The sequence below is a fragment of the Xiphophorus maculatus genome, chromosome 7 (genome assembly GCF_002775205.1).
Source record: "Xiphophorus maculatus strain JP 163 A chromosome 7, X_maculatus-5.0-male, whole genome shotgun sequence".
Taxonomy (NCBI): Eukaryota; Metazoa; Chordata; class Actinopteri; order Cyprinodontiformes; family Poeciliidae; genus Xiphophorus; species Xiphophorus maculatus.
Window position 1 is genome coordinate 3,892,108 of NC_036449.1, and position 21,211 is coordinate 3,913,318.

At 43.2% G+C, this 21,211-nt stretch overlaps 1 protein-coding gene across 3 annotated transcripts in view; it reads right to left on the minus strand.

The window, feature by feature from the left end:
* Positions 1-1,487: 1,487 nt before the first annotated feature.
* Positions 1,488-21,211, minus strand: part of kdm6a (lysine demethylase 6A) — a 43,449-nt gene continuing 23,725 nt past the window's right edge. Inside the window, exons 10-30 of one of the 3 annotated variants that reach the window (XM_014470515.2) lie at positions 20,757-20,883; positions 19,155-19,253; positions 17,535-17,754; positions 16,994-17,134; positions 14,532-14,624; positions 14,356-14,433; positions 12,899-13,006; positions 12,438-12,815; positions 10,978-11,831; positions 8,436-8,565; positions 8,232-8,337; positions 6,854-7,059; positions 6,710-6,762; positions 5,897-5,971; positions 5,680-5,828; positions 5,488-5,602; positions 5,232-5,419; positions 4,316-4,457; positions 4,102-4,228; positions 3,849-4,019; positions 1,488-2,536 (exon numbers count right to left, since the gene is read on the minus strand). In XM_014470515.2, the coding sequence (XP_014326001.2) occupies positions 2,510-2,536; positions 3,849-4,019; positions 4,102-4,228; positions 4,316-4,457; positions 5,232-5,419; positions 5,488-5,602; positions 5,680-5,828; positions 5,897-5,971; positions 6,710-6,762; positions 6,854-7,059; positions 8,232-8,337; positions 8,436-8,565; positions 10,978-11,831; positions 12,438-12,815; positions 12,899-13,006; positions 14,356-14,433; positions 14,532-14,624; positions 16,994-17,134; positions 17,535-17,754; positions 19,155-19,253; positions 20,757-20,883 (3,587 nt within the window). In that variant the 3' untranslated portion in view covers positions 1,488-2,509. The remainder of the gene's footprint in view (positions 2,537-3,848; positions 4,020-4,101; positions 4,229-4,315; positions 4,458-5,231; positions 5,420-5,487; positions 5,603-5,679; positions 5,829-5,896; positions 5,972-6,709; positions 6,763-6,853; positions 7,060-8,231; positions 8,338-8,435; positions 8,566-10,977; positions 11,832-12,437; positions 12,816-12,898; positions 13,007-14,355; positions 14,434-14,531; positions 14,625-16,993; positions 17,135-17,534; positions 17,755-19,154; positions 19,254-20,756; positions 20,884-21,211) is intronic. The other 2 variants (XM_023336382.1, XM_023336381.1) reach the window with 2 other exon arrangements.

A 21,211-nucleotide genomic window follows, 5' to 3' on the forward strand; every position in this document is an offset into this window, starting at 1 on the left:
GAGTTGCTTCTATTTAATAAGAAATGCAATTAAAAGCACTTAAGTTTTTTTACGTGATAAGTTATTAAACCATCTTTTGGAGAGAGAAAAAAAGAGACTGGGGCCATTATTTTAGGATGCGACGATATGAGATCAGATAGTCCTGACGCAACAAAATTTTAAGACCTGTTAATGAGTAATGTAAATAAGACCAACTAATTTCAGGCTTTTTACACCTGGTAGAAATCTTTTTAATATTCTAGTTTACCACAAAGCACCTGATTGTGATTCAAATCTACGGTTCAGACATCAGCAGAATAAATCTCATTTAAAAACATAAAACTTCAGCATCCAGACACAGGTCATGGTCGACACAGTGAAAACAAATCCAGCCCACATGACAACAGTGGAAATTATTGAAAACAAGAGTTTGGCTTATTATTGTAAAAAAAAAAAAAAAAACGTTAACAACTCAAGTTATAGTCTAAATAGTCTCCAGTAGCAATAATAGTAAACAATGAAACTCAATTGAAAGCAAAAAAAAATTTTTAAATGTTTTTCAACATTTTATTGGCATATTTCATTGATATGATGGTTTTCATTTGATCCGAGTGTCTTGATGCTGCCGCCTTCGCCTTACTGCTTGCGGAGGCTGATGAAGCAGTTCCTCCCAGCTTCCAGTGGAGGAGATGGACCTAGAAAACAAACATCCTTAGTATGTTATGAACCTGCCACTTTAATGCAACACATAAGTAATAATGGCCCGTTCACCCTCACTGTTTCTCCTGTCCTTATTCTCTGGCTTATACTCTTCATCATCCTCACTGTCTCATTGCAAAGTTACAAGCTGCTCGTTTTCTTCATCACTAAATCCTAATTCATCCTCACTACCATAAAAAGGAACTGCTAGTTTGGTTTTCTTCCTAAGAAACTATAAAACATTGTTGCATTAATGATGTAAATGGAAAAAAAAAGAGTATCAAATAAAGTCATATGCAATATGGAAAGGACTCATAAAATGCATTATTATAGCAGACACTTGATCAATATGCTGGACTAGCAATACAATGGCAACCTTAATGGTACAGTGTTGACATATGGCAATATCAACAATTTAACAGTTTATCATTAAATGATTAAATGCAGCACAATAAATGACAGAATAATGAACTTAACTCACTTATTGTTGAGTATGTATATTTTCCCTGGTCAAAAAAATATAATTTTTTTTTCCATGATTTCTGAGGAGTCAAATGATGAGGCTCCTCCCTGTGAAGAGGTCTGTATGGAAGGCTGTCAAACTTCCCTCCTGAGAATCATGGGACAAATTTAAACACTGCCGTTGCTTCTGTTAGGGTCTCATCTCTCTTTCAATGCACTACATCGTAAAATTGGAGATACTGTATGTGTGTGGAAGGGCTTCAAGTCATTTGTTGCCAAATGGCAACATTATACCATAGTCACCGCCACCATGCTTGACAGTTGAAAAACGAGAAAAACTGCAGATGTAAATAAAAGAGTTTTTTTTTTTCTTTGTTTATTGACGCATAAAACATCCTTCAAACAATAAACCCATTTCAAGGTAAGGTCTCTGTACAACGCTTACTAAGCTGTTTCTTTATATAGAAAACATAAGGGGGGCCAGGCTTAAAAATCTCAGGGCTCCCTTCAGATTTAATGGCAGGTACTCTAGAGAAAAATTACAGCATTCCATCAACAAATATTTTCAAGCAATAAATATGAATTTATAAATAGTGTAAATTTACATCCAAATAAAAAAAGAAAAAAGAAACAAATTAAAGTTCACTCTAGTTTGTGTGCAACCCTTTTTTTCCTGTGACTTGGCTGGTTGTAAATCCGATTCTCTTCCTCCACGTTAAGAAAGTGAAGAAGTCGACGTATCGAGGGCGAGTAGAAGAGCAGAAACAAAACGTGTCACATTTCACATTACATGTATGTTGGTTTTCCTGACCAAGGCGTCCGACGTAGTAAAAGGCTAACCACATGCACGCGCACACACACCCCAACACACACACACACACACACCCACACACACACAGAGCTCTGGTGTCAGCTCGCAACAGAATAAAAAATGTAAAAAAAACAAACAAAAAAAAACAATCAGATCAGTAGTCTCTGGTGACCAGGTCGATGGTTCGAACAGAATATGTACAAAACTTTATGCTATTATTGTTATTTTCATTTGATGAGTTGTGGTGAAGTCCAGATGGGCCAAGCAGTAGAACAGTCTGGTCGTGACGACGGGAGGAGCTGCCGTCCCCCAACCCAATCCCTCCAGCCCACCAGGGGGAGGCACACCGCTCGGGGCAGGTTGCATAGACACACAGCTTTCACACAGCTGCCTTGTGGGATAGCTACAGGACGCAGTCGGAGGGACTGCCGCCTTTCTTCCTGAATATCAGAAAAAGAAAAAAAGAAAGAGGGAAGAAGGAAGGGAAGGGGGTTCTGAGAGTTTCCACTGAGGTCCATTATGGTTCTGTAATGTTCTCAGAAGATGATGATGACTCCATCAAGAAGAGGAAGGCAGGGGGCTGGCCTGTGGAGAGGAAACAACAATAAGGTCAGTTTGGATCAAACCTGTTTAACCTGACAGAGGTCAGAGTTCATGCTCAAATAAACACACCAAGTTACAAAACTAGGGCTGTCGAACAATTAAACATTTTAATTTGATTAATCAGAGGGTTGCTGTGAAATAATCACAATCGCCAATACAATTTGAGAGAGTTCGAAATGTTTTTTTTTATTAGAAAATAAAATAATGAACATGGGAAATCATTTCTTATGTCTGACTATTTTACATTGTTTCACAGCAGTTTAGTGTTGCTTTAGTTGTGAATAGATGCATGTAAAATGAGGCTTTGCTAAGTTGTTTTGTCAACAACAGTAGAGTAATTTCAGGGCTTTTCCTGTGCTCTGATTGCCACAGCAACCCCACAGAGCAGGGAGTAGGAGAGGAGAAAGAGTGGAGCTGTTTTCAGAATTTTTTTTTTTTCCATTTTTTTTCTCCATAGAGTTTTCTGCGGTGCTAGTGGCTCGTATTTTTTGTGACAGTAGGCAGACAGGAAAGAGGGCGAGGAGAGGAGGGAAGACATGTCGCCGGGCAAAGGTCGCTGGGAGCGGGAGTCGAACCTGTGACGTCCGCGTCGAGGACTAAGATTACCCTGCGCCACCACAGCACGCCCCAGAATTTTTTTTATTTTTAAAGGGCAGGATGCATTTTCCAGCAACATAAAATCATTTTATAGCATAATCAAGTAACTGTTAACTTGAGTTCTTATAAAATTACACTCTGTTACTCTGAAACTCTTCTGCCTTCAGGAAGTCATCATAACATGGAAAAAAAAGAAGCTGACCATTTAACGTTTTTACCAGAATTGCTCTAAGAAGGAGCTCCTATAATGAGTTCAGCAGATGCCCAGTTCCTTCAAGTGTTTGCTAATTGCTGCTGGCTAGTCTGATGGAGCTGAGTGGAGGAGTTTTGGGAAACTGCAACTCAGGGGAGGAGCTTCGTCCTCAAAGGCGGAGCTATGTCCACCCAGCTGAATGGTTGCCATGGGACATTAAAGGATTTCTCAAACATGCATGAAAGAATGAAAGCAACACTCCAATTATGTTTTGATGAGGGAATGTCTCTACTACGCGATTTAAAGTTAGAAAAATTGTTGATTTTCCATAATACTGGCCCTTTAAGAAATGGGAGATTAGCCTTCAAGAGAAACAAAAGAAAATTATGTTCAAACTTCAGCACACATGATACTGAAAACTTACAGAAACGCATCATTTATGGTTACTTTTTTTTTTAATGCAGCGTTAATATTGACAGCTCTACAGTGGAGCTGGCTGCTCACCAGTGTGAACTGGTCGTAAACCTGCATCAGGTCCTCGATCTTGTACTGCTCCAGAACCACGAAGCTGTCCAGGTCAGCGCTGGCCCGTCTGGCGCAGTCCTGGCACTGAACCACGTATGTCTTCCTGCTGTTGCTCTCGCTGCTCACAAACAGCAGGTTGAATACCTCCACCTGGTACGGGAGTGAAGGGGAGAGCAGAACTGGTAAAGCGCCCGCTCCCATCCTGAACCGCAGCAGAGACCCGTCTGCTTACTTCACAGATGCTGCAGTAGTGGGCCGGCTCGCTGTGGGTCCGGCCGTGCCACACCAGCTCCTTCCCCGCAGCCAGCAGTATCTCCCTCTGCATCTGAACTTGCTTCAGCGTCCGCAGCAGGCAGTACCTAACACACACACACACACACACAGGGTTCAGGGTCAACCCCAACAAAGCAGCTGAGCTAAGCTAAGCTAATCCAGTGGGGCCTCACTTGATCATCTCGAAGAGCTTGTGGTCTGACACTTTGATGTTCCTCGCCATGTTCCAGGAGAGGTGGATCATGGGAACGATGGACTTGACGCTCTGCAGCTTGTTCCACTCGAAGCGCTCCACTGCCAGCTTGTACTGATGGGCTGGAGACAGAACACGACAGAAAAACTCAATGTGTGGCCCCTCAGGGAGAGGAGACCCCTCAGCGCTTCTCCAGAGGACGGAAAGCTTCTGCACACCTCTGGGAAAATGAGTTTTTTCCCCCACACTTTTCCTGCAGTAAAATTCAAGCACTTTCCCAGGGTTTCAGCAAATAAAATGTAAGACTTTTTAAAACCTATTTAATGCCTCCCATAATGAAATTTAAGACTGGAGAAACTAAGTATAGGGGACGGCTGAAGGATTCTGCAGTATTAGAATCAAGAGTGGCAAAAACCAAAACTTCTGGGATGCGTTTGTGAGGGTCAAACTTAAAGTCTGAATGCACATACTCCCAAATGGGGGTAGGTGCATTCAGAAATTAGCCAATGGCAAAGACTGACATCGTCCAGTCAAGTGGATGATGACCCACTATCCACTGTAAGGGTGCATTCACACCAGCCCTGTTTAGTCCACTTCAATCGAACTCTAGTTTGTTTGCCTAGGAAGTCCAGTTCGTTGGGAAGTTGGGAATGCGTAATCAGACAAAAGAAGCAAATTCTTTTGCCCGATTCAGTTTGGCCTAGGAAACAGTGTGGTTGAAGTGAAATATGGTGCTGTTAAAATGAATACGTGAAAATGGATTTGTTTGACACAATGCAGTGTGAAAGCAAACCGCACCAGCTGAAAACATCAAGTGTTGCAAATTTGGCCTCCAATCAAACCGGGTCTACCGGACTATCCAGCGTGTAAAACCTTTAGCGTCCTCTCTGACCCACCTGTGAGGGGTCCCACGTTCCAGGCGATATTGTTGCACCAGCCGATGGCCTGGACCCAGTGAACGGTGCCAGTGTTGAGCCACACCAGGTCCCCGGGCCTCTGGATGAAGCGGTACACTGGAACGTTGTTCTCGTACAGGTCCTCCAGGTTGGGCCACCAGGAGCCCATCAAGAAGTTGATGTTGTTCCTGTCAGAAACCACACAATCAGCCACTAGGACCCACTTTGGGCTCAATCAGTTTTAAAGTTGACATACTTTTCACAGAAGTCATTGATGACGCCCCAGTAGGACTCAGGCACAGCGAACCATTCACAGTCGCCAGGACCAATGTTGATGTTGACCGAGCAGAAGTTGTTGTTCTCTTGGTGACCTGTGACAAACTGGGATTACTAAAGGCTTTCAGGAGGACAAGAGAAGACTCGGGCCTCGGGCGTGCCCAGGTTCTACCTGGAGTCCGGCTCCCTGGCACCTTCATGTACAGCTGGACGGTGTTCATGCCCAGGATGGTGTGGCCCACATGGCTCAGCAGGTTCCCGGCTGACACCACCCTGGCAAAGGCCGGCAGCTTGGTCAGCTCCTGCAGCTGCTGCTTCCACCTGCAACCAGCCCACTGTTAGACACAGGCTGCTGAGAGACCAAACCACGGCGAGAAGCGTTTGCTCACTTTTTGTCGTCAGAGAGGTCGATGTTGGTGCCAAACTTTATGTGCTTTAGAGGGCCTTTCCTTCGCCGGATCCCACTAGAGAGCAATGGAACGGTGTTATTTCCACCAGTGGGACAAAATACTGAACAGAGAACCTCAACTCAACTTGATTGGCCATTTTCCACATTAGTACCACAGTGAAACCAGACAGAGGTCAAGCAACACACTTCAGTGTGGATGTTACTGAGTGAGGAAGTGTTTGCCATGATTCACAAGCCCACAGCATTGCCTGTGGGTTTGCAAAGAGGCTCCACAGCCAGAAGCTAATGCTGTTTGGGGAACAACAGCATGGAAAAGTTTGGGAACCATTGGTTCAGACCATGATGTAAGTCAGTTTCTGCAGTGACAGGCTGTATTATAAATAGTCTGTCTTTCTCAGAGTTCTCTACACGTCCACATTATGTACATTTTTGTAAATGTGATCTCACTCAGTTGCTCATCCCTTGGATTGTGAATCAGATATTCCCATTTCTAATAGCTGCACAGTATTTTCTGTTACAGTCTTATACATTATATTATTATCATAGTTAATCTTGATTTCTATATATTATTTTCAACACCAAGAACTTTTTACTTGAACCTTTTATATCTGTGACGCCTGAATTTCCCGTTTACGGAACAAAAGAGGCTGTTTCTATTGTTCTATGATATTCTATTGTAATGTGTCTGTTACAACTAAGGAAGACTTTCACTGTCAGAGTTTTATTTAATTTAATTGTTTTTTACCTCCAAAGACTGGTTGCACCAGTGCCCCAGGAGGGAGAAATGACCCACCTGTCTGAGGAAGCTGCCTCTGCTTCCACCTCTTTCTTCTTCTCATTCTCTTCCTGTCAGGAAAAGATTCCATGAGGTTAAAACGGCAGAGTTAAGAATCCAGAGGTGATGAGGGTGTGCTGTGAGGCTGACCCGCCCACTGACCCGCAGCGACTCCTGGAAGGACGAGGCCTGGTACTGGGCGTACTTCAGGATGGTGGTGTGGGAGCGGCTGCTCTCGCAGCGCCACATCTTCCTGCTCCCGCTCGGGTCCCAGTTCTCGTCGGTGGGTTGAGACAGCTGGGTCCGCACCTCCACCAGATGCTCGGGGTTGGCCTCCACCAGCGTCTTTGTGGAGAACAGGCCCAGGTCTGCGAGTGGGTGAACGCAAAAGATTGAGAAAAGCTTGTTATAGAAAACAATGTCATTTCAGCACTCTGTCCCCATTTTGTTAAGTCTTTTATTTGTAACACTGTAATGACAATCATGTGCTCAGGTTTCCATGGGGATGTTTGTGTTAAGGTGTCACATAAATATCACAAGTAAAATATAACTAGTACTAAAGTGTGTGGCTGTAATGTGACAGAAAGTGAAAGAAAGGAACAAAAATTTTAAAACAACAAGCAGGATTGAGGAGTGTACACTAATATAATCCTCCAGCAGGTGGTGCTGCTGTTGCAGATGTCAAACCATATAAGCTATGGCACAGGGTTTCCCACAGAGAAATTCAATCTTTTTCAAGGCAAGTCAGCAAACTTTTACAGCACAAAAAAAAATGAATAAATAAAACTGAACTAAAAAAGAAAGTTTTGTTAACAATGCCTTGTGATATTATTCAACATAGCAGGCACAAAGTAATATGAAGTATTACAAAATGTTATATTTTGAAATCTTTCATGCATGCACCCTACACACCTGACTGCTTAACCTAACAAAAGAAAATCCCACAAAAACATATATAAGATCATCTTTTGAGCCATTAGGAATAATACATATTCGTTACATTCCAAATTGTGTTAAGGTAAATGACCTTCCTGCACAAATTAATGCCTAAATGTACAGAAAATTTTTAAAATAAATTTCTCACTAAGCTTTCTGGGGTTTAGAAAATAGAAGCAATTTTGGTGATTCTGACTAACCAACAACAAGAGACGTTTGGTCTGATTTCACTTCAGAAGTGAGAAAAAAAAATTATTTGAAAAGACGAAACTTGCCTTATTCTACCATTATCAATATAGCACTTGAAAATGGTCTTAAAGCAACAATATTGTTATTTATTGCGATAAATTCTGGGACAATTTTTCATCCGGTAAAAGTTTGCAATTGCGACAGAGCTTTCACGTTTCAACCGCAAATAACGTTTTCCAAATTTAGGTTTTTAATCAAATGTTAGATTGCACTTTATTACAAAACTGTGCAGTGTAAATATCAAGCACTTTCAAGGACTTCATACAGAAAATCAAGCCCTTTCCAAACCTTAAACACTGAACCGTGTCTGGTAATGATAGTGAGTAACAGTTGAGACAGGAAGTGAGTGTCTTACCCAGTTTGAGGGCCCCAGCCAGGCCCCTGATGACGGTTACTGGGTTGGCAGGGTTGGTGCAGAACTGGTGGAGGGGGGGGAAGAAAGCATCCCTCTTGTTCTCTAGCTGTAGAGGCAGAAAGCAGACAGCAGGGGGAGTCAGAGTGACCGTTACTCTCCACACAGACATGAGGAAGCCTCCTCCAATAAAGTGGATGGACGCACGTAAATACTGGGCGTCGGGGGGTTGAGCTTGTCCTTTGGCAGTGGGGGTGAGGGTCGGCCGGGCGGGCGCGGCGGGGGGCAACGGTCCAGGAGGATGCTGCTGGTCGACAGGCCGTTCTTCCCCAGGTTTCTGCAGAAGCGGGAAGACGTCAGCGCTACAAAAAAAACCCTAACACCGAAACTCAAAAAAAAAAAACAGGCAGCAGAGCAAGGCTGCAATACAAATCCAGCTGAAGAACGTGTGTGATAGTGATGAGTGGTGCTGCCACTAGGTGGGGCTGTAGGTCATGTTTTCTGTGGGTGTGATTCAGTGGAAGCTGGAGTCCTAAATGAAAACACTGACATGGAATAAATGAGGTAGAGGAGAAGATGAAGGTTGGAATGTACAACATGTCTGACCGGGATGAGAGTCCAGCATGATGGATGGCTTACACACACACACACACACACACACACGTGTATATTTCTACCCATATTAGGACTTTTCATCGACTGCCATTAATTTTAACTGCATTTAAGCCAAACCCCAATATTTTCCTTAACCTTCCCCATTACTACCATACATCTAATCCTAACTACTACTAGTCTAGGTCTTATCCTAACTAAAACTTAATTCACGAGAGCTGAAACGATGAATTAAATTAAGCGTAATTAATCAATTATTGAAATAGTTGTTAGCTAATTCAGTAATTGTTCATTAACTGGAGATTTCATGCTGAAAAAAAGAATGCTTGCTGAAAGAAAAAGAAAAAAAAACATCAATCAATTAAGCCAGAATTGTATAAAAAGCATGTGCATTTCAATTTCAACAAAACAAAAAACCTTTGCCTGTAAATATGTTTTAGCCAAAGAGTGGCATTGTTTCATCAGTTCAGATTTACTAAAGGAATGCTGTTATTGAATTTTAGGCAACACAATGTTTATTTTCTTATTTGAAGAAAATGTATTTATTTGCATCTTTCAAAGTATTCATAATATTGTATTAAAAAAAAGACTTAAATTAAAAATCTGTCAGATTGTGATATTCTTTTTCAGATTATTCCCCAGAATAATTCATAGATTCATTGATTATTAGAATAATTGTTAGTTGCAGCCTAAACTCACACCACAACTCTAAAGCTCACCCCAGACCCTAAAAAACGCTGGAACCAAAGTGCAGTCCTGATACGGTGTACTCCAAGGCCTATTGGTCTTCACAAGTTTAGTGAATATGCTAGAAATGATGCCAGGAAGAATAGCTGAACAAGTACACACTCACACAGGAGTTCATAAAGAGGCGGGGGTGAAAGCCAGACGTCTAAATCAACTCCGAGAGCCACAAAAATAAATCCATCCTCATTCCTCAGATCTGCTTTCACACCTGAGAGGATTCACAGTTCTGCTAACAAGACCTGAACACGGCGTCTACCGGGCCGCAGCTGAAGGCCGTTACGCAACAGCTCACTTCCCACCAGAGCGTGTTGATGCTTTTCCAGGGGAAACACGCAGTGTAGAAATCTGCATCTGATCCCACAGGACCGAACGACATTCTGATCCAAACTTGAGTTCTAACAGAGAACGGCTGAGGAGGAAGACGTGTTCTGCCAACGATCCGCAGAGAAAACCCTGGTGGTCATCAGACTGACCCGTTCTGAACACACCACAACTAAACACTACCTTCTGCTGTCTTGTGTGTGAAACTATTTCAAAACAAATTGTAATTTTAGAACAAGAAAGAAAAATAAATTGAGGAAGACTGTAATGAATTTTTCAGACTAGCTAAACATGAATCGATGTAAAATGCTGAGGACAGTTTAAAATGTCATCTTTGAAGCCACATCAAGGTATTCGGTGCTGCTTTATTCCCCACTTACAAAACCACCTTTGATGATGTGTAATTCAACCAACAATCACTGTTGATCAATTATCATTTTGATGGCAACTCACAATTATAAATCAGAACTTGTGTAAACTATGGAAGGATATTACTAAGAAACATCAGTTAGTCAATGGCAAACACGAACGCTGTCCAGTCAACAGGCAATATATTTGCACTTAACCCATGATGGATGCCAAAAAAAAAAGCTAACTAGCAATCAAGGGTATGTCAGTATCGCAAAAAAGCTAGCTAGCATAACAGCAGCATAAAAAGCTAGCTAGCAAGTCTATACCAGCAGCTAGTTAGCGGTAGCCTCAACTGCCTTGAGCAGATCATCAAATGTCTACATGCAACTTTTACCTGACAGAGAAGTCACTACATTACACTCTACGAGACTCAATAGTCCTGCTACAACAAAAGACATGTGACTGACATATCTAGGGCCAACTTACATAATTGTAATTCAAGACATTTAAAGTCTTAATTTTATATATGCAAACTGAATATTTTTTAAGGATGCGAGGACACCCAGTAAAACCGCATGGAGTTTGTTTATTTATGGTCACTGGACACCACAGACACAACAGAAGACACTTCTGTAGAACTGCTGAAAGGAATTATTTTTGATGTTTTAAGGTAAACTCAGAGGTTTCCAGAGCAGAGAGAATGAAAGCAGCTCCTGACCTGCAGGCTTTCAGCACATCACTGGAGCTGGGGTAGATGGAGACCGACGACCATGGAGCCAGCCCAGCAGGCGGCGTCTTTCTCTGCGGGCTCCGGGAGTCCTCCGGGCTCTTCCCGTTGAGCGTGGGCCCCTGGCTGTTGGAGTCGGACAGGCTGTTAAGGCAGGAGGGGCCGCTGGCGGTGTGGGGGTCCGTCGAGCACGGCGAGGGCATCGGGGCGACCGACAGCGGGGAGGAAGCCGCCGAGTGCTCCGGCTTGGCGTGGAGAGCTGGGAGGATGTGGTTTGTTTTCTCTGAGGAAGACCCTCCGTGATTACCGTCGTCGTGGTTACTGGTAGCGTTGGCTTTTCCCTTTACAAAGGCTGAGAGTTGAGGATTGTCTGAAGTGAGCGTTGCACCAGCGGCCGGCGAGGCGGGCTGCAGCGGGCTGGCGGAGAGCTCCTGCGCCCGCGGCTGGACGTGATTAGTCAATCCTTGCCGGGAGGCGGAGCCAGGGCTGCACGGCGCTCCTCCGTGATGCCCGCCGGCCGCCTCGAGACCTGGCAGCGGAACGGCGGCGGGGACGGTGCTGCCGGTTTTCCCCCCGGAAGGCGCCACCGTCGCCGCGTCTTTGGTATAGACCCCTGAGGTAGTGGCGGAGTGGGGAGGCGAAGACAAGTGGTTGGGCGTGGACTGTGGGGAAGTGGGGGACAGGGAGGAGGCTGAGGAGGAGGCAGTGCAGGGCCCGGAGCAAAGTCCAACCTGATTCAGAACACTGGAGGAGGAGAAGGAGGTCTGAGATGGGGAGGAAGAGGAGGAGAAAGGGGGTTCTCCATCAGGACCTGCCGGATGGGAACCAGGACCTTTTTGAAGCCCCTGTTGGGAAAACAAACCAGAATCAGAACCCAGAAAACAGATCCATGTTTATGAGTGAGTAGATCTAGTAATATCTATATCCGTCCTGATATCAAAGACAATTCTAGATCAGGTATCAGTGACAATGTGCCCGATCCATAAGGACAGATCTATTCACATCTTGAGATTGGGCCTCTGTCTCTTTAAGAAGCCCCTGCTCTTTCTGAAACTCCACCTTCAGGAAGTCGTCACAACATGGCTCCTCTATTAACCCTTTAACAACATTTTCACCAGCGTTGAACTGAGAAGTATCTCGTATATCAAACTCAGCAGATGTGCAGTACTTGCTAATTGCTGCTGGCTAGTCTGAAGGAGCTGAGTGGGGAGGGCTGCTCTGTGAGGCGTGAGCTTGGAAACTGCAGCGCCAAGGAGGAGGTATGTTTTTGATGAGGGAATAAAGTTGATGATGCTAAGCTCAGAAAAAGTCAAATTTTTTTGTATAATACAACTTTTTCAAGTCAATTCACCACTGTTTTTCTGTATTGGATTGAAATCAGTCGATACTTAGCCTCAGACATTGGTATCCAAAGTGAAAGAAGTGGATCGGTGCAGGAAGTGGTGTAGTACCTGAGTGGTAGTGTTGCGTGGTTGGCTCCTCCAGGTATCGTCCGCTTGACTGGGATTGGTGTTAGTGCTGCTGCCGGTGGTGCTTGGCTGACTGGTGGCGGTGCAGGTGTGAGGTAGAGAGTTCTGCTGCGGGTAAGGCACGTTTCCGTTGCTCGCACCACCACCGCCGCCCAGCCCCGCCCTGGCGTTTTTAAGGTCCAGGTGTCCCGGCAGACCCGCCGAAGGACTCGAACAGGAGCCGTTGGTCTGGGGGGGTCGACCGGCTGCATGATTGACAGGAGAGGAGTGGGACAGTCCCGGGTTGTGAGGGGGGTCTGCTGACGGGCCGTTGGGGAGGCCCGACCGCGGCTGGCCGCCCACTGCAGCCTGCTGCCTCATCTGAAGCACAGCAGAAGAAGAACACTTCAGCTCTAAAGCTAAACACACATTTAGCGGTTCTTTAATGAAAAAGTCAAACCCACCTGCTGCTGATGCTGCTGCATGAGGGAGAACTGGTTCTCCAGCTGCTCCAGCATGTGCTGCCGGGGGGGCGTGAGGCTGGCCTGGTTGCTCCGTAAATGATCCAACAGCTGCAAGTTACACAACACTGTTCAATGAACTCAGCACAAGATCAGCAGTTTTAACTGGAGAGTCAAAAAAACCTGGGTCTGCTTGATTGGTTTTCATTTTGAGTAACGTTTTTGTGATTTATTTAGACACGTTGCATGTTATTGTCCACATCCGGAGATTTTGCATGTGCTCACAACGCTGGAAGGCATAAAGACGATTCCTTTAATTTCCATCCAGAGCCTTGCTGCTGCGGTAGAACAATTCCATTAACTAAATGAAACCTGGAGATGGAGGTGTTGTTAATTTAGTCCAGTGCATCACAGCAAAGGGAAAATGACGCAGAAAAACTGTTGAACAAATCAAACCGACTCCATCTTTTTCATTGCTCTGTCGGTTATGCTACACACAGATCTGTTGTCATAGCAACTAGCCGACAATAGCTCCACTAGTGCATCAGGATTCAACACTGAAAAACAGGCAAACATTTCCCACACAAAACAGAACCTTCAGTCTGTCAGAGTTCAGCGACATTTGCCGCATGTCTTCCCCCTCTCTCATGACCCTGTTTCCTGTCAAACTACTTTCAAATAAAGGCCACTAGAGCCAACAAAACCTTTCAAAAAGAAACACATGTTCTACTGATAATGTGTGGGTCACCTTTTCTTTTACTGAACCAAAACACACTGAATCCCACAGCACATCTTCATGTTAAGATTGTCAAAGTCAAGCTAGCGTAGCTGACCTATTCCCTCCCTCACTATTGTTTTAATTAAAACTTTTTCCTGACCTTGTTCTCTCGTCGTTGTGTTGACAATAAGTAGCAAAGCACTGAGTCCATTTTTCTTTGATATATCCTGCTTTAAGATGTAGTGCGTAATGTTAAACGCACTAAATCGTTGACAACTTGTCAGCTAAAACTAATGGTAATCATCATGGGCGAGCGGCTTGTTGTCCTCCAGCTGGAGGATGGGATCTTGCATGAATAGCATGACGTTGCAACGTGTCTATAAGTCATAATATATACTGTATGTGTATATATATATATTATAATAAATTGTTGATAAATCAATGCTAAGTCTACAAGTCCTTACTTTCATCTCTTAATAAAAAAGGGTAAAGACATTATGTCTTAATGAGTGTCCTTTTTCCAACAAACATATTCAGCTTCAACATTTTTCACATTGCCAATTAAAATGCAGCTGCAGTGATTTCCGTGTTTTTTTTCTCCCCTAATTTTTGGCGCTGAAGATAAGAATTTTTCTGAGCAGAGGAACAGCTCAGTCATGCTCTTTTGCTACAGAACTAATAATCCACAATTCGCTTCAACAGGAAACACCGGATGCTCTTAAATGTTGAGACGTTTGCCTACCTGGATCTTCTGTGGCGTCAGATACCAGCCGGGGACCTGCTGCTGATTGGATCCGTTTGCCAACAAGTCGGCAGCACCCTGAGGACCACACAAAAACAAACCTGTGTGAGCGCTCCTTCTCAAGCCCCGCCCCTTCAGCTGCGATGACCTTCTCCGCCCCGGGCTCTCTGCGGTACCTTGACCTGGCTGGCAGTGCGTTTCTTTTTAGCAGGACTGGCCAGCGGGTCGCTGTGGCTGCTGGCGGACGGGCCTCCCTCCCCTTTACAAGCCTGTGGATCCAGCAGAGACACTGCTTCAGAGGACGGACCGCAGTCAGAGCAGAAACAACCTACAAGCTCAAACAGGGTTTAAACTTTTCTGCAGGGACACTGAAAGACGACAGTGTTACAACATCTACATGCACATGGGTTTTAAAACAATTCAATCCCACAAAAATCCAGGACTCTAATGGGCTGTGGTCAGAAATTAAAGCTGAATTCTTCTGATTTACCGTTTGGTGTTTATAACCTCTCAGTCTCCTGGAAAGTCTTTCTACCGTTAAGACGTAATGTGGTTTTAATATTAATGACTTTTAATAACTTTGGCTAAAACCTTACAAAGAGCTAACTCAGGTTGTCTCCAGGTTTCAGCAAGTCAAATTTAAGACTTTTTAGCCCTTTTTTAATGCCACCTTGGATGAAATTTCAGACAAAAACTCTAATTATAAGGGTGGTTGGGGAAACTCGCTGCATTACAATCAAGCAAACACAGAACCTGGCTTTGTGCGCCCATGATAGAAAAGTCCTGCAAGAATTTTATTTATTCATTCATTTATTTATTTATTTACAAACTTTAAGATCTATGATCTAAGATCTATTCAAGGGCGAATGAATTTTAGACATTTTAAGGCCTTAATTTTGAGCTGCACAGATGTAAGACTTTTAAGGACTTTTTAAGGATGTGGGAACGCCCTGTTGAATTTCGACAGAATGACAAGAAACATACCAGTAATGGTTTTAAATCTATTTTTCGCACATTTTTTGTTGCGAAATTTTCTATTCTACAGTAGAAAAAAATCTTTTTGCTAAATTTTGTTTAATTAATCAAAATGCAAATAAAATGGTAGTTCTTGAAAAATACATTTCTGAGAGTAGATATTTATATATCAATTTCTTTCCAATTTGTTTCATAAGGGATAGTGTATATTGATCAACATGAGTGCATTAAAATCATGGACGTATACCAGATTCAGCCACTAGGGGTAATTTTGATCTGTAGCCTCCTGGAAGGTTGATGGTAAAAATAGTAAACAATTGACATAAAATTTACAATGAAGTTCTAAGTTATATCGGAAATTATAAGTTGTCTTTTTTTCTAAGCATCTTGTGACATTTGCGGCTGTAAACGAGTTTCATTTAGCTGGCCTGAGAGCAGAAATGCCTCCTTAGGTTGTGGAGGAACAGAATTACAGAACCATTTACATCTGTCACAAAAACAGACAAGCTGGGATGAATGATTGTCACTTTGCTGAAATAAATTCATGCATCCAAACCTTTACATGCAATGTCTTGCAAAAATAGTTTTATTACTCACATTTTGTCGCAGAACATTAAAACTTTGATTTTGACTTTATGAGATAGACCAACACAAAATAGCATAAATCTGAAATGGAAGGAGAATAATAATGGAAGAAGAAGCTCTGGTCAGACAGACACCAAAACTTCTGACCTGCATTAAAAAAATGATAAAAACTGACAGCAGGCATCACCCTGAACACGCCGTCTCAATGCAGGTTTAATTTTTCCAATAGTTGTATTGAATTTCCTCAAAGAATGAAATGAAAACTACTAGTAAAACATTTTTTTTTTTTTAACTACGTTGGAACACACGTGTATGCTCTTTGCTCTGTGCAGCGTCCCAGATGGATCGCACTGACTCCATGTGCTTTTACGAAAGCTTTTTTTTTGGCGTTGTTTCAGGAACTGATGGTCTGGCGGGACACCCCCATTGCGTCCCCGTTGTCTGACCATGACAACAGTCTCACAGTTTTAAGAATCACCTTAAGACTGGGTTGTAAGGCTTGCAGACACCTGATTTAGATTAAGGTGGGTAGATGCGATAGCATGGCCTAGTTAAAGTACAGATAACTAGGTCACTTCACACCTATGGCTCTAAATGAGTTTTATCTGGCTAGATAGAGAGTAAAAACGTCTCTTTGGGTTGGAATGTTTGAAGGCTGATGGTTTAGATTACCCCACATATTGAGATCCTTTCCAACCAACCTGACAAAGTTTGAGATATTTTCCCAAGGACAATGATTAGCAATTATTGTTCTGAGCTTCGGTAAAGCATGGACTCAGAGGGTCAATCCCATAAAATCCCAATAAAACAAATGGACATTTTAATGAGACAAAATGCTTTTTGCAAGGCACGCATGTCCAAGCGTCTGAGTTTGCTGAGTGAGTTGCAGTGAGTGGGCAAAAATTTAAAAAAAAAACGTGGGACAGGAATTGCTCTGAATGGAGAGTTAGCGACAAGTCTAACAATCTGAGAGGAGGAACGATGAAGGACAATCTGGCGTCTACTGCAAAAAAAAAAGAAAGAAAGAAAGAAAAGAAAAACAAAACGGGGCCTCGCTCCGTCTCTTTCTGATTCTCACCTGCTGCGCCTGTGCTGAGTTCAAGGCCCCCTGCCTGGACGTGAGCTCGGCAGGAATGGGAAGGCTCCACGCCTCCTCAATACAAGGAAGCATTTTACTCTTATTCTGCAGACTACTTGGGTGAAGGTTACACAACTGAGCCTAGGAGGAGAAATTGTGTGAAAACAACAAACTTTAGAGCCTGAATTGGAAGTCGAAATACTATAAAAAGGACAAAAAAAACAAAACAAAAACAAAGTCTTGCTCGCTAATATAGCGTCTCTACCCGGACATAAAAATAAGAGAAATGATTAATGTCGTGAATGTATGCTTTAAAAGTGAGAGAAAGTCACATTAATATGAATTATTATTCATATCTATGTGTTCAAAGGCAAAAAAACAAAAAAAAAGGACAATATGCATTTTAAAAGCTGATTGCTTTGGCAATGCTGGGCTGTTATCACAGCACCTGAATGCACAAACACCAAAAAGTACTGTACGACATTAAACACAGCAGGCTGGAGGGGGCTGGGGTTGGGGGAAATGAGGGCGGGGCTTCCACCTGCAGCAGTTTGATGCGTTGCGCGAGAGCGGCGGTGTTGAGGCACGCTTTGCTGCGCGTGGCGTTGATGTAGCACTTCATGGCGTCTTGCAGCTGGCCGCAGGACTCGTACAGCGTACCCAGGTCCATCCAGGCGGCGGCGTGGCTGTGGTCCAGCTGGACGGCGCAGATGTAGGCCTGCAGAGCGTCCATGGGCTGGTTCTGCTGCTGGTACAGCACACTGCAAGCAGAGAGGGCAGGGGGAGGGACACGGTCCAGACCTTACTTTTTCTAATTGTCTCTTAATCGTCACATGCTGTTACACTGTATATTGGAGTTTGACTAGGCCGTTCAGGGTTTTGACCAGAGCACCTGCATTCGCATGCTTGCTGTGTTTCCTGTACGTCTTGTGGCAAACTGGAGTTTGCTTAAGGAGCTAAACACAAATACAAGTTAAAGTTTTACAAATTTTTTAGTAAAATTGAAAACATTTGAAAACATTTCTTAAAAGGGACCCACGACAAAGTGAACATGTTGGGGTAAATATGTTGTAATTTTTCATTTGTTAACCTAAACACTGTTTTTTGTGAGACATAAAAACTCAATTTCTTCAAAGAATTGGATGTCTTTATTGTATTTTTCACCTGCGCAATCCATGTCAGGTTGATGACATGGGAGTTGGGTCTATAAACAAAATGCAAGAAGTTAAGATCATGGAGACGGACAAGGGCAGCCCACAAAATGAATGGGCCCAGGAAAAGTCCCTCGCGGTTGTCATGTGACTTTAAACATGAGTTATCTGTTAAAACAAACAGGACTAATGGGCTTGTAGTCTACTGTCCACCATATTAGCTAGAGCTAGCGCCGTTAGCATGAGGTAGCGGCTTTAATCAAAGAATAAGATAATGTATTGGCGCTTAAAGTGGCATTGAAGCATCTTTACGTTATTGTAACACAACGTTTTAATGTGTTTGAGAAAATGTTTTAATCCCAATGCTAACCACTTGCTAACCAATGCTAAAAACAGCTTGAGTTTTTGTTCCTACTTCAACAATTAGTGCGTTGCTGCTAATAGTTGAGTTAGAAGCTGAAGCTCTCAGCAGTTCTCTGGAGCTGACCGGCTGACATTTTCAGGCAACAGCTGCACAAATATCAGTATTTTTCCCCGGCCTAATCTCTCCTCTTCCTCCGTTTGGTCCTCATCTTCATTTCTCCATTGCTTTCCATTTTCACTCATTCCAGTTCAAATTTAAAGGGTTTAATATTATTGCACAAAAGTTACCGTTCTGACTGGATGGAGCTAGCACTGTTGGACCTAGCATACGTAATGCATTGCAGGGTAAACAAAATGGCGACGTCCATGTGACAATATTTTACTTACATTTATAAAAATTCAAGACCTTGCAGTATTTTTACTGCATCGTTCCAACATCTGAAATATTTCAAGCAAATAATATTATTACAACTAATTATGGATCCCTTTAAAAGATTTAATATTGTCCTTCCTCTTCATAATTCTGTGTATAAAACACAAAAGTTGTGGCAGGATGTATACTTTTGCAGGGGATTTTGTCTACAGTGAGTCTACAGTAAGAAGCATCTTGTTCTACAGCCACACTAGCTGACACACTCTGCTCTTACCCTATGGAGCACCAGGTGTCAGCGCTGGCCTCCGACTTATCAATGGACTGGCGGTAGGAGATGAAGGCATCCTGCACCTTTCCGATACTGGAGTAGCACCTGCCCAACAGAAAGCAAAACCAACTCTAAATCATTGCATTTTAGGAAAACAACATATTTCATGACTTATGTCAGTCGGACAGAGATTGCCGCAGCAAAAGACCAACAATCAATACCAGAGTAGTAACGTGTTGTAATCTCCGAGGTTTAATGTTGAGCTGCATCTTGAGAACAGATTTGTTCTAAGACACAGGATTGACTGACGTTTCTGAGACACAATGTGTCCCGCCTCCCAGGGACAAAAAGCTACTCAGTGACTTTCATTGGTTTTATCTGTCAAGTTGTCAAAGTAACAATCATAAAATAAACATCAAGCCTGAAAACATAAAACTGTAACAGACTGGATGTTCTGTTCTTTGTGTTGGAAATTTTTTATATTTTTTGGTGTTAAATCTAGATACACCCGTGGAAGCTGTTGTCAGTTGGTTGCTATGGTAATGGAGCTGTGCGTAGAAGAATACAAATAGTTTAGGCCCTGTTTACATGACAATGATCCAACAAAAATGGAAATTTCATTTCGTTTCTGTTAACACATTTACATGAAGACGTTCTAATTACAATTTTTGTTTACACAGTAACAGTACACATCGAAAAGGTGTAATGCCCTCGCCAAGCCACTAGTTGGTGCTAGGTTCTTTGAAACTAAGTGCGCATGTATTAAAAAAAATAATGTTCTACTTGAAGGCAGGTCAATTCACATTTCCACATCAGGTACCGTTCCCCCACATCTTGGGGGAAAACACGCACTATGTATGTCTGATTAGGATGAAGATGGAAAAAAGTGGGATAACTTTGCTGAAACACGTTGTTGGAGCTTTCACGGTGTCCGTAGTTCTCTATATAAGAGCACTTAACAAGCGAGTGCTTGTTATGAGTGCTGAACAAGCACACATGTATTTTGCCACCTAGGCGTTGCAGAGCGGTGAAGAGACGCTGATGAGGAAACACGAACTGTAGTAACACCAGCATCGTGAGTAGTTTCTTCTTCTTCTGTGGATTGTAGGAAGCAGCTATGTTTTGCTAGGGATTCCCTGACAGAAAACATCCATTTACTCTGTTTACAAGACAACGGACACCGGTACATTTCAGAGCCATTACACTCTGGAAACCGTTTTCAATCTGTACCGTTGTCAGAAAAAAAAACATTTGGTGGTTTTATGTAAATGTACAATACAAACGCAACAAAACTCTTCCATTTTCACCAGAAATTGTTGTCATGTAAACAGGGCCTTAGAGTTGTTCTTCAATGGCTTTTCTCTGCATCGTTTTCCCTTTGCTGCGGCACATTGCACAAAATCAATAACACCTCTATCTCCAGGCTTCATTTGTGAACTGTTCGACCGCAGCAGCGAAGCTTTGGATGGCATGTAAAAGAATTGTGTTTATGACCTAAAACATTGTCCGCACGCATGAAATTTTCTGGGTGTAAACAACGACAAGCAACGTGTCTGTAGTGTGTATTTCCAACAGAAGCAAATAACGTCAAAAAGCTTTAAGGCGTACCTGCCGAGAAGGTACCAGGACTGGCCGGAGTTGGGGTCTGCTTCTAAAGACTTCTGCAGACACTGGATGGCGTAGCAGCCCTTGGAGTCTTTCTCCCTCAGCTGCTCCACAGTGTGATGCATCCAGCCTAACGAGCAGCAGAGCAGATCAGCTGTTAGTCTTCAACAACTCCTCTGAGCTCCAGTGGAAACTGGTATGGGGCGGAACGATGAGCCTCCATCCAGACAAAATGTGCGCCACTGTGGAGACGGCCGACTCCGCCCGGGCCCCTGTCCCCTTAAGGAGCTTTAACCGAACAGTGGAGAAGGACGGATAAAGTGAGACAGGTGGCCTTCTTCAAAGGCTTCATTTGAAGCAGCCACAGTGCACGCACGCAACACTCCCCCCTCTCCCACCCACACACACACACAAGCAGTAACAAGCCATTTCCAACAAACAAGGTCGCTCTGGGAGAC